The following is a 14,380-nucleotide window of genomic DNA, read 5'->3' on the forward strand; positions in this document are numbered from 1 at the left end:
AATATTTTTTTTTTACTCAAGCAACTTTGAACAAACTCCTGCACATGTAAACTATAGAAAAACTGCAAAATTTCACTAAAAAATGTTTGTCTGGTGTTCATTTTTTATAAAGGGGCGTCAAAACCGTCCGTTGTTCCCAAATATTCGCTACAAGTTGATAATTTTTTTTTACTACTCTTAATTAAATTTATAGAACAATCTCTTAGCGTCTTTTTTTTTGGTAACTAAAAACCCACTAATTAATATTGTCATTAAAAAAATATTACAGTTTAATTCTTATTTCTTAGAACAAAAAAACATTTAACTTTATTTAAATTATGACAATATAAAGCTTGAAACCTCATTTTGAGGAGGCTACAAGTTATGGAGAGGAAATCAAAACCTAAGAGCTGATTCTGAAGGTAAGAACTATAGTTTACTTGACGCATTAAATAAATTTAACACTTTATTTTATCACAATATAATTCATTTGACAACTTAATCGACACAAAATATGCATATAAAATATTATTAATAATATTGACTGATAAAAATATTATTAATAACAACGGAAGGATAAAAATACTAATAATATAAAAATATTTAAATCTCTAAGACAAATAAGCAAATATATTCATTTAGAGTAATATAAAACTTTAGACGAATAAGAATGATATCTTTTGGAGTAATAAAATTTTTTAAATGCTAAGAAGAGTAAAACAATATTCAAAAAGTTAAAAATTAAATAAATACTCAAATTATTATAGTAGCTTCATATTTACAAATATACAAACCATTTCATTGAAATAAAATCTTTTCAAGAATTAACTTGAAATCTGAGCTACAGAAATAATGGATCAACTGCTGGTATTTTCGCGACTTCAAAGAAAACAGGGTGAAGGTATTTATTTCGAATGGTCTGTAATTTACTTTTTGGAGCGTTAGTTACCATTGTATTTAAATTTGTAACTAAAGTAGATAGTTCTTTTTCTTGATATCCTGTATGATAAGAAAGATTCGCTTCCCAATCGCCTTCATCTTTCATTTTTAAAGCTAAACATAAACAAGAAGCAGCAATTTTTGACGAGCGAACATCAACAAATTGAGCTTCTTGAAGTGACAATTCCAATATATAACGAGCTAATGTCAGGAGCTGCATGCTCATTGATGTTACCTGCAAATGATTAAGTATAGAATTAAGTTTTAAAATCACTGTGTTTCATACTAATATAGTGCACACTTAGTTTTTATTACATACTAATATAGTGCACACTTAGTTTTTATTACATACTAATATAGTGCACACTTAGTTTTTATCATAAAATCTTTAGTACTTATTTGAGATCTTCGACAGAGCATTCACGATTCTATAGTGAATACTGAATCTTTTTAATAAGTATATTATGCACAAGCCTTTCAAGATTTAAATATGAAAATAAATCAGTTTTGCAATTACCATACATAAACAGGTTCAATGAGTAGATTTTTAACTTAAACAGATACATTTAACCATTGTCTTAAAAGGAGAATTTTAAAAGTTGCCTCGAAAAAAATCAACTTTTTATTAGAAAAAATACATTTTTTAATTATTAAAATGTTGAGAATCTAAAATTAAATCTTTACCAAGATTTACAACATTTATGTTAAGAAATGTTTTTTAAAAATTTATTTATCGTAAAGACTTTTTTTGCAAGAAATACTTTAAGTCATCCGACAAGTGGAAAAAAAAAAAATCATAAATACACAAAACATTACTTTTATAGTATCGTATCATTTAAATAACATATTGTACCAAATATGCATAAAATCCAAGAGCTTATGCTAAGAATGTATATTATGATGTTCAACAGATTATATTTTAAACAGCATAAACCAAGTAAATAGATAACTGTTTTACAGTATACACCAAACAGTTTTTTGAAAAAGAGTGTGTACTAAGCTATTTTATAGAACATCTGTTTTACAATATATGCTAAGCATGAGATTTGTATATTGATACAGAACATACTTTTACCAACTATGCTTTAAAAAAAAAATTCTAACTTACTCTTGCATATCTTCTTAAAAAAGAATATGATATTGGTATATTGACGTCAAAATCTAAAGCTTTAAAAATTTTCAGTTCCATATTTATAAACATTTTATGTGTATAAGCATCGTCACAAATGTATTGAAAATCATCAAGTGGAGGAGGGTGATGTTCCTTAAATAAAAAGTACATTTAATAAAACTAAACAACTAAACAAAATGATACAATTTAACAAATAGGATAAATTAAGATATTACTTCAATTTTGCATGCAATTAGCAAAGCTGTAGCACCAACAAGCTGCAATTGTTCTTTAGGAGTTGGATTATTTTGTAAGAAGTTATCGACTAATTTGACAGCAAGATATAAAGTTTCATGGTAGAGCTCAAAATTCTCTTGAACCTCAACCAGCCAGTCCACTAAAATGGCACGCATAGGACCAGTTGTTTCACAATTTTCTTTAATTAGATAATTAGCTACAGGATATTTTGCCTGAAAAAGTTTAAACAAAATCTGCATTTTATTCCTTTTTTTTTTAAATTACTAATACATTAAAAAAAAAAAAAAAAAAACAACAATAATTTGAACTAAAAAAACACTTCTCAAAACAAAAATACCATCTTCCTTCACAAATAAGCAGTATTTCTGAAAAATTGACATTTAATGTCATAACTTTATTTCGCAATAAGCAACACATATATGCTATTATATAATTGCATTTATCGCCTGTTTAACTTTTTAAATATACCACAAAAAAATGTTTAACATAAAAACATATAATATATAAGAGCTATATTTAGAATGTGAAGGAAACATTTTTTTGTTTCTTGTAAAAAGTGAGTTTCCTTGAACCATTAGGTCGAAAACAAATAAATAAACAAATGTTGTTTCAACATTACTTTCTTATTTCATATTCAACAGAGTAGTTTTTTAGAATATTTTTGGGCTGCTAGAATCATTCAGAAACTTCTAAAATTTTCCAAAATTATTGTGAAACGTTCAAAAAACTTTAAGAACTTTCTGGAACATTCTTGGACTGTCAAACATAGTTAAGCAGCTATAATCTTTCACAAAGTGTTTTTGTTTCCTTTGACTGGGACAACCTTGAAACACAGAAAAGTCAGACACAATGGAGATTAATTTCTGTGGGGAAGAGCAACACCAAGGAAAACCCAATTATAAAACCTTGGAAGGTGGTGATGCTCCTGAGTTAAAGAATCAAAAAGACTCTACAAAATCAAAAGAATGTAAGATGAGAAATCAGAATAATTCTAAAAATAAACATTTTACAATATTTGTAAGACATTTAAAAAAAAATGTTTGCAGATTGGCAAAACCAAAATCCATACTGCTAAATGCAAAACTGAATATCAAGACAGAAAATAAAGATACTGAAGGTGCCTCCTATCAATACAACAGACATTGCAGACATTAATAGTGCTCAACTAAAAAAGCTTCATCAAAAAATCTTAACTGATATGAACAAAGTAACAGAAAATTTGCTTTCTTCATGAAAACTGAATTAAGTATGACTTTGAAATCCAGGTGTTAAAGCATTGACCTCAAAGTGCATAAATAGTATACCAAGACATATCAAAGTTCTTATAGAGTCGAAAGGACTCACCACTAGTATTAAGATTTATAATATGTTTTGTATCTATTAATATATAGATTATATAACAAAAAAATTAAGTTGTGATTGCTTGTAGTGTGTTTTGAACACACCAAAAAGAGGAAAAGCTAAGCATGGTGTTTGAGTAGTAATAATAATTAACATGGTGTTTTGAATAAAATACAGTAGCAAAATAATAAATAAATGTCCAATTACCAAAAATAAAATAAAAAGCAACTATTATATATGCTCATAAAATTAGATGCAATTGTTTGCTGTTTTTTAAGTTTAAACTTTTTTATTCACATGTTTTTTAGATATGCGAGCATTTGCTCTGAGTAAAAGCTTTCGTGCAAAAAAGAGGAATTGCTCAAAAATTAAATAAAATTTAAAAAATATTAACGTAAAGTTGAGCAATTACATTAAAAATGCAGAGTAAAAGCAATTGCTCTTTTTTATACATCCAGCCTATTACCTCACCCACAAAAGCCCTAGATGACTATTACTTATAGTCATCCAGGGCTTTTGTGCCTATATATATATATACATATATATATACATATATATATATATATATATATATATATATATATATATATATATATATATATATATATATATAGCTGGCAGTCAGGTTTCCCGAACTCTGTGGTAGCTCTCAGAGAGGCTGATTCCATCAACAGCTGAAAAATATCAAAGTATTAACAATGCCATGTTGCGCATGGATGGCGTCCCTGTTTGTACTTTTGGTGTGCATTGCGGAGGCCACATTTAGAGCCCTTGCTCTAAATGTGGCCTCCGGATTTCTGGAGAGCGATCTGATTCGTCTAACTACCGTCCTATCAGTCTTTTTCCTATCATAAGCAAGGTTTTTGAATCTTTAATTAACAAACACTTAATTTCTTATCTTGAATCTAATCACTTACTTTCTGACCATCAATATGGATTTCGCTCTACAGCTGATTTGTTAACAGTAATAACTGACAGGTTTTATCGTGCTTTAGATAAAGGTGGAGAGGTTATGGCCATGGCTCTCGACATTTCAAAAGCTTTTGATAAAGTTTGGCATGATGGTCTTCTCCATAAGCTTTCTTCTTATGGTGTATCCGGCAACATCTTTAAGATCATTGAATCCTTCCTTTCCAATCGTAGCATAAAAGTTGTCCTCGATCAGAAACAAGACATAAGTCGAGTAGAGAAGGTAAATGGTTCGGGTTGTCTGGAAAGCGAGTTGGAAATTTGACTATTTGAGTTAGGGATTGAGAAAGGCAAAAGTTGTGGGGTTTAATGCCTGTCGAATCACTGACACTAGAGCCAAGCCATTCAGAGTGGTGAGCATTAAAGTCACCAACAACTATATTAGCTGTTATATAAAGAGAGAGGGCTTGGTCAATATGATCAGAAATAACGTCAAAAAGTGTGCAGTCTTGAGATGAAGGAGAGCGATATAGAACAAAGAGAAAGGCAATAGAGTGAAGTGGTGCTAAACGAAAGCACATAAAAGAATAGTCTGTGGATTCAAACCTAGTTTCATGACAAATGGGTGAATTCTTACGAATGTAAATGTCCAGGCCAAGCATGTGACTATTGGAGTCTTTACGAATTAGAGGAAGATAACCATTAACATTAAGATCACAAGATGAGACAGCTGAACTCAAATTAGTCTCACAAAGAGCAAGTAGGTCTGGTGAACTTTGCAAGAGATAAGACTCAACAGAAGAAAAGTTACTTCGAAGACCACGAATATTAGTGAATGATAGGTTTAGAGAACTTAGTGATGATGATGGTTTTTTGTGTTTTATAGTTTTTGGTACTTTATTCATTTTTAAATTAGATTGAAGAACTTGACTCAAAGCATAGATAGTACTCAGAACACTGTTTAATAGCCCAAGCAATTGTCTCATTATTACTAATAAACCCTAAGCTGTAACAAAGGGCTCTAAATGTGGCCTCCGCAATGCACACCAAAAGTACAAACAGGGACGCCATCCATGCGCAACATGGCACTGTTAATACTTTGATATTTTTCAGCTGTTGATGGAATCAGCCTCTCTGAGAGCTACCACAGAGTTCGGGAAACCTGACTACCAGCTATATATATATATATATATATATATATATATATATATATATATATATATATATATATATATATATATATATATATATATATATATATATATATATATATATATATATATATACCACACACACACGCACACTTATAAGTTGTCTGAAAGCTTTCTTCCATATTTTGTTGACAAAAAGTAAAAGTTAAAATGCAAGACCGGATTTTTTTATTTTTATTAATTGATAGACTGCCTGCCCCAACCAAACCCTCAGTCGATGTAGCAGCACTCCCTTGCGAGTCAGGCTATTTGTCAGTCGATGTAGCAGCACTTCCTAGCGAGTCAGGCTATAAGATAGTCGATGTAGCAACACTCCGCGCATGATTTACAGTAAAAAATAAATAAAAATAAAAACATTGTTTATATTGTTAAAAAAATTCAGAATGTTTTAAAAAACATTCTGGTCAATTAAATTTGCGTTTTTGCGGCTTTTTTAAAAAACAATCAATTTGTAATTAAATTAATGATTTTTACTTTCTGACAACACGCAAATGTTGGACGAAAGTGAAAAGTAATTAAAAGTGACTTATGTGTTGGCGTAAGAATCACTTTTTTCCTTCCGCTCTTCCCAAAGACAACAAACTATAGATCTATATATATATCTATATATATATATATATATATATATATATATATATATATATATATATATATATATATATATATATATATATATATCTATATATATATATATATATATATCTATATATCTATATATATATATATATATATATATATATATATATATATATATATATATATATATATATATATATATATATATCTATATATATATATATCTATATATATATATATCTATATATATATATATATATATATATATATATATATATATATATCTATATATATATATATATATATATATATATATATATATATATATATATATATATATATATATATATATATATATCTATATATATATATATATATATATATATATATATATATATATATAAATATATATATAAATATATATATATGTATGTATATATCTATATATATATATATATCTATATATATATCTATCTATATATATATATATATATATATATATATATATATATATATATATATATATATATATATATATATATATATATATCTATATATATAGATATATCTATATCTATATATATCTATATATCTATATCTATATCTATATCTATATCTATATATATATATATATATATATATATATATATATATATATATATATATATATATATATATATATATATATATATATATCTATCTATATATATATATATATATCTATCTATATCTATATCTATATCTATATCTATATATATATATATATATATATATATATCTATATATATATATATATATATATATATATATATATATATATATATATATATATATATATATATATATATGTATGTATATATATAAGTATATATTAGCATTAAATGTAGGATTCAGGGATGCGGAGTCCCAAAAGGTCTTCGGCTTTATATCTCTACTCTTTCCAAGTCTGTAGTGTCCAGAAACTCTAAACATGTTTGTTGACTTATTATCTGCTATAATAAAAACATTCATGAGATTTAGTGACTTGACACTTACTGTTTTTAAGCCCGGAGTCCTTGCCGCCATTATACCTAAGGACTCCGGGCTCGAAAAATGATTGTTCCTCTAACTTTAAAGTCTTAATTTTTTTCCTATTAGTAGCCCATAAAATTATTTATATTTTTAGAGCTCCTGGATACCAAAAACTAGGATAAAGTAATCTTTTTGTGACTTTCAAATCCGAAGTCCTTTTTGGGAATCTGCATCCCTGGTAGCATTAAATAGATATTTTTCACTTAGAATCTGATAGATAAAAATAATAGCTACAAAAATTTTTTTGGGTTTAAAAATTGATTGTTCCTCTAACCTAAAAGTCTTAATTTTTTTCACATTAGTAGTCCATAGGCTTTTTTATATATTTATAGCTACCAAAAACTAAGAAGTAATCTTTTTATGACTTACAAATCCGAAGTCCTTTTTGAAACTCTGCATATTTGAAAGTAAGATTACCTGATCACATTTTTGTTATTGTACCATGACATAAACCCACTCTATTGATTTAGAACAAAAGTATTTTTGTACTACTTGAGTCCTACCTGTATTTCAATTAGATCAGCAAACACTTAAAGTTTACTGGTTTTTCTCATGCAAATGATAATACAAAATTATATGAATGGCTATTATTTTGAGATGTTAGATTTGAATGATAACATTAAGACAATTCTTATAATGCTTACTGACAAAAAACCTGATGAATACACCAGGTATCAAAAAACAATTGAAATAGCCATTCATAACTTCCTCATTTTTACTTTAAATTTTTTAAAAAATTTCACAAATGCACATAATAGAAGTGCACTCAATCTAATAGAGTGAAGAATGGCTCCACTTTCACACCAGCTTTAAGCACTAGTTTTGCTTACAACATTTATGGATCATATTTGCACTCTTCTAAAAAGACAAATAACTTACAGCCGGAAGAAAATTTTTTAAACATGCTGGCAAAACATTAACTGAAGTGTTTTCCAATGCAGTAACTGATAACTAAGAAACCTAATCAGAAATTATTGACACACTAAATTCAGGAATCTATATCAATATATAATCTATACCAACGCAGTATAATTTATAACAATGCAGTAATTAAAAATAATGTTAAGAATAGATTGCTGTTAATTTAATATTAAGTTGATACATGTTATAGACTTCAAAATGTTCTGACATCAAATGCTGTACTGAGCTGCAAAGAAAATATTCAAAGAAAGATTTTTTCCATCTCTAATTCCTTAAAATTGTCGTCATACTGACCAGTAATCATCAGTTGACAAGACTTATCGCTATAGATCTCTGTTCTCATCTAGCTCCAAAACATTTCTACATTTAGCTCCAAAACACACTTCGCTTGACTAACAGTGTTCTCTGTTCTAACCTAGCTCCAAAACATATCTATATTTAGCTCCAAAACACATTTCGTTTGACCAACAGTGTCCTAGTATCAAAACTGACCTTCAGAGTATAAAAAAAAATTTATTTTTGCAACATTAACTTTGCTTTACAATATGAAAATAATACATGCAAAAAATAAAAAAATTATAAATGTCAAAAGTCAAAACCAATAAATTTTTTAACAGGGAAAGAAAATAAAGTACTTGCTTTTTTAGAAGACCAGGCTTTAAACAGTTGACTGGGTAGAAGTATTTAAGAAAAATCAAACATTTTTTAAAAGAAGTGCTTGATTGTTAACAAGAACAGCCAATTCAAACTTTTTTTTTATAGCAGAACATCTTGATCCTATTTTAAGATAATAGGTAATTGAAAATGTCAATTAAAGAAAAGAATACTTGTTTTTTTGATTAATCAAAATATAACAACGTGCAATGAACAAACAGTTGCATGCCTTGCACAAGTGAGAACCCTAATTTATTAAATTGATATTCTAGTTGCATACTTCTTTCTGTATAAAAAATTAAGATTTGTAGCAAAACAAAAACAAAAATAATAAAAAACATACAAATCAATAGTATTTATTTTTATATTAGGTAGTTAATACTGTAAAGCATTTTTTACTTCAATTTAAGCACTGAATAATAATTGTTAGGAATAAATGTTTGAAAAACCAAACATGTTTTAAATTATTTTATTTTTACATAATTCAATTAAAGCTTAACAAGAAGATTTTCAAGTTACTATGTATATAAAAGTAATAATGTAACAATGCAGTGGTGTACACTGGATTTTTAGATGTTTGAGTTTTGACATTTACAGGCATTGTGCAAACTCCAAACTTTTGTATGTTTATGCTTATATCAAAAAAGAATATTTTGCAAAGAACTAGGGTGATTGGAGTTTGGGAACAAAAAAACCCTAATTTTTGGGCCCACCTAGCCCTTAACATGGGAGCAACGAGTTTATAAAATAATTTCTTTACTATTTTTATCTAAATTCATATTCATCGACAAATTTCAAGTTTCACGCAATAATCTCTTAGTGTTCAGTTTTTATGACCCTGCAATGTTTACAGCCCCCTCAAATTGAGGGGGGTTAAAACTTTATATGGTCATTGTTTTTGAAAAATAAGAGATTATTGGATGAAATTTGAAATTTGTTGATGAATATAAATTTAGATAAAAATAATAAAGGAAATATTTTATAAGCTCGGTGCTCCCACATTAAAGGCTGGGTGGGCCCAAAAATTAGGGTTTTTTTGTTCCCAAGCTCCAATCACCCTAGTTCTTTGCAAAAGATTCTTTTTTGATATTAGCGTAAACATTGGTTTTTGACACTTTACAGGCATTGTGCAAACTCCAAACAAAAGTTTGGAGTTTGCACAATGCCTGTAAAGTGTTAAAACTCAAACATCTAAAAATTCAGTGTACACCACTGCAATGTATACTTCTATGCTAAAAATAAAACATTCATATTTTAATAAAACACTCACAAACTAAAACTAGATACACCAACAACTTTTAAAAAACAGTCCACTATACTTTTTTAAAAGTTTAAAATATAAACATGCTTTTTTCACAATGATTAAAAAATTGATTTTTCTCTGCAAATACATTTTAATTAACCAAACTGTGAGATTTAAATTTAACAAATACAATAAAATTGGTAAAAAAAAAATATAATGCATAGATTGAAAAAGTTTTGAATGCTTTAAATCCTTTTGACAGGACTTTGACAATTTTGATCAGTGAACTGTATGAAAATGTATGTAACAATTGTTAATAAATAAATTATTAACAGTTTTTTAATTTTTAATTATTGTCAAATAATAACAATAGCATAAAAGAGAGATAAATGACCTAATTGTATATATTTAACTTTTCAAAATTTCAGACCAAACTGTTAGTAAAGTGTTATAGAAATAAACAACCTTATTTTTATAAATAATTTTATATTTTACATAAGTTTAAAATATCTACCTCACGTTTTTTCAAATTTTGGAAAATGCTTTCTGCATATTCTGCCACTAAAAAAGGATCACGTAGTTCTGTATCATATGGTCGAAGACCATCTGGATATTTGTTAATCTAAAATTATATAAATGATACCAATATTAAAAGTAAATCTAAATTATTAAAGTTTTAACTTGGTCCATTTGTTTTATCTAAAAAACAGTTAAAAAAAAAAATTGTTTCCCATTTTAGGTTTTTCAGCAGTTTTCAAAAAACATTCAAAACAATTCAAATATCCTTATATATATTTCAACTTATTTCTATAAAATCAGCAAGCAAAAACTAAATACTAAGTATTTTAATCAAAATAAAAAACAGTGTGAACCCAAAAAATTTGAAGCTAAAAATAACTTAACTTTTTTTTTAATTTCATACATTTAAAATTATAGTCCAAAAAATAAAAAAAATTATGATTTCTCTTTCAAATGAGTTATTGCAACACTATTTTGCACAGTATGCTAAATAAATTGATTTATTTAGCATACTGTGCATATGACAGGGTATTTGAAATACTAATGATTTTTACAAGTTAAATGATGTATCCAATTTTATGTGGCAAAAACATATGTATTTTATCCTAAATTGTTATGTATTAATTGGGTCTCAGTGAGACTAGATTATTTGTTTTAATATTTATAATACTTATTTTAATATTAAATACTTATTTATAAGATTTTGTAAATGTGTTCATGTAATTTATATTTTATGTATCGTGTGGTTAAAACAACGTATTTTATGTATCGTGTGGTTAAAACATGAAGTATGATATTTATTTTATAATACAAAAATATTGGAAGTTAGCTGGTCCTAATATTTTGAACTTAAAAAATTATGAACTTAACTGCAAATAACTTATATTTGATTATATGTGATATTAAGCCTACATGACAATCTGTGATTATCTACTATTGTAGATAACTTATTTTCTACTTATTGTAGCAAAGAAAGTAATTAGCACGATAAATTTGAATTTATAAAAAATTTTTTTTTTTAAATTTGAATTTAAGAACCCGATAACTTTAATTTATATGATGAATCTGTAGCAAGATTAATTTTTTTTTGTAATGGGTGATGTTTGAGACACATTTGGTGGGTTTATCAACATAATAGGCATGTTTGCCCATCGAACTTAAAGAACTTTTAGAGTAATAAGAACTTGATGAATCTAGTCAAAATAAACAGTAAAAGTTGACTTGTGAATGAATGGAAAAAGTTGTGTTTCTAAACATTCATCAACACAGATTGATGTATTCATTACTACAGCCTCATAAGAGCGAAACAGTGGCTTGAACATAATACAGTTGGAAACTGCTATTCACATTAATTTTTTTGAAAAACTCTTTTTTCCCACAAAACAAACAATTTCTAAGCATGTTTCTTTGATTTCTGTGTATTATACAGAATTGACCAGATGTGTAATGACCAGAATCCTTTTTATCAGAAAATGAATGACCAGTTTCAAGTTTTTCATAGTTATCTTATTTCGTACTATTTCTTCTTTTTGATTTATGATTTCACTTTTTTTTATATTATGGTTTTTTATTGATTTATGATTTCAATTTTTTTATATTATTTAAATGATTTATGATTTCACTTTTTTTTATATTATGATTTTTTACAAAAAAATTTTTTGAGACATTTTCAAAAAAAATTCTTGTTCTGCTGCATATAACCTCATTCTTAAAAATAAATTTGTTTTAAATAATAAAATGAAAATTTCATAGACTTTTTATGCATATGAATCAAACCAAATTGCTTAATTAGTGAGAAAAGTTGAATTAAAATTTGTTCCATAACTTGTGCATCACCCGTTACTTCAATAAAAAAGTTCCTCACTCCAGTATAGTGAGTATTAAGATAAAGGATTTTAAAAAAAAAGTAATGTTTTTGGTAAAACCAATAAAATGAGACTTACACTGACAGAGTTAAGAAGTATTTCATTAATAACATTGCTAAAGACAATTAAAATTTGAAGAAAATCTTGAGTAAATTAAATCTAGATGCTATGCATCACCTTGAATTTGACTTGGAATGTGCAGATACTTTTTGAGATGTCTTATTTTAGTAAACAAGACTGCATGTCGTGTAAAGGGGAAAGTTCCTGTTGTTCAACACATTTAAAAGCCATCTTGTTTTTTAATAATGTTAGTTTTTTACTTATAAACAATCTATCCTTGCTACAAAAATTGTTCATTATATATATTTAAAAATACAACTTGTGACTCTTGTCAAGAATTAATGATCATTATACAAAACATAATAGTAAAAAAATACAGTGTGTGATTTTTGTAAATAATTAGCAAAACTAATTACTAGCAAAAAGCAAAATCACAACAGTTCCCTAGAAGGTGGTCCTTTATTAGGTTCTACAAACTATTTTAAACTTTATCACTTTATGGTGAATTTACTCTAACTACTTAATACAAAATACTTTTTCAATTAAAAAATTATACTTCATATTTTTTAAAAGGGCAAATTTGTTCAAAACAAATTGAGCAAATCCGCCATTTTAAAAACTTTGTCTTTTTAAATCATTTGTTTGAAATTCATTCCTCAACATCCAGAGTTAATAATTTTTTGGAACAAGCGTCACAAGTTTATTTTAATGAATCGTTGGCATGAGGAATGTAAGGAAACAATTTTCACAATTTTTATGATTTTTCAACTTTCACTTTAAGTTTATCTAGAGCATTAGTAATATATTCTTTCTTTAGGGAGCTTCTTTTTTACTATTGGTTTAAAATTCAGTATATGAAATCATGTCAGTTGTTCACAGGAAATGTGTATGTTCGCATTCCTTGCATGATCACACATATAATATTTTGTTTTGACCACAGTTATTTAAATGTTTTTACAATTTTCATGTTTTAAAAATAGAAAAAATAAATTTCAAAAATAGTTATTTTGTATTTAGATATTTAGTTTACATTTTAATGCTTTTATGCATTAAAATGTAAACTAAATATCTAAATACAAAATAACTATTTTTGAAATTTTTATAAAATTTTGCTTCGTTTGAGACCCAATATGACAGAAATTTTTTTTCCTATAAAATAAGTGACCTGTCTAATATTTAAGTATCTAAATGAGGAACTTCATGTAAAGCATTTTTATTTTTTACAACTGCTTCTGGTTTCATATATGGATTGGCAAATAAGTATGGTTTATTGTCATGAAATTCAAACTTTGTTTATTCAATAATAAAGTATATATATATATTCTAGTATATATATATTGTCAATAATAAGTATATATAATATATAATATATATATATATATATATATATATATATATATATATATATATATATATATATATATATATATATATATATATATTGTCAATAAAGTATATATATATTGTCAATAAAGTATATATATTATACTTATATTGTATAATTATATTATACAATATATTGTATAATTATATTATACTTATATTACTATATATTATACTTATATTACTATATATTATACTATATATTATACTTATATTGTATAATTGTATTATACAATATATTGTATAATTATATTATACAATATATTATAATATATTGTCAATAAAGTATATATATATTGTCAATAATAAAGTATATATATTGGAAAAAAGCGGGAAAAAA

At 25.9% G+C, this 14,380-nt stretch overlaps 1 protein-coding gene across 1 annotated transcript in view; it reads right to left on the bottom strand.

The window, feature by feature from the left end:
• Positions 1-444: 444 nt before the first annotated feature.
• Positions 445-14,380, bottom strand: part of LOC100205914 (G2/mitotic-specific cyclin-B3) — a 31,980-nt gene continuing 18,044 nt past the window's right edge. Inside the window, exons 4-7 of the mRNA XM_065788529.1 lie at positions 10,728-10,835; positions 2,266-2,499; positions 2,027-2,182; positions 445-1,153 (exon numbers count right to left, since the gene is read on the bottom strand). Of these exons, the coding sequence (XP_065644601.1) occupies positions 821-1,153; positions 2,027-2,182; positions 2,266-2,499; positions 10,728-10,835 (831 nt within the window). The 3' untranslated portion in view covers positions 445-820. The remainder of the gene's footprint in view (positions 1,154-2,026; positions 2,183-2,265; positions 2,500-10,727; positions 10,836-14,380) is intronic.

This window comes from Hydra vulgaris, chromosome 01 (assembly GCF_038396675.1).
Source record: "Hydra vulgaris chromosome 01, alternate assembly HydraT2T_AEP".
Classification (NCBI taxonomy): Eukaryota; Metazoa; Cnidaria; class Hydrozoa; order Anthoathecata; family Hydridae; genus Hydra; species Hydra vulgaris.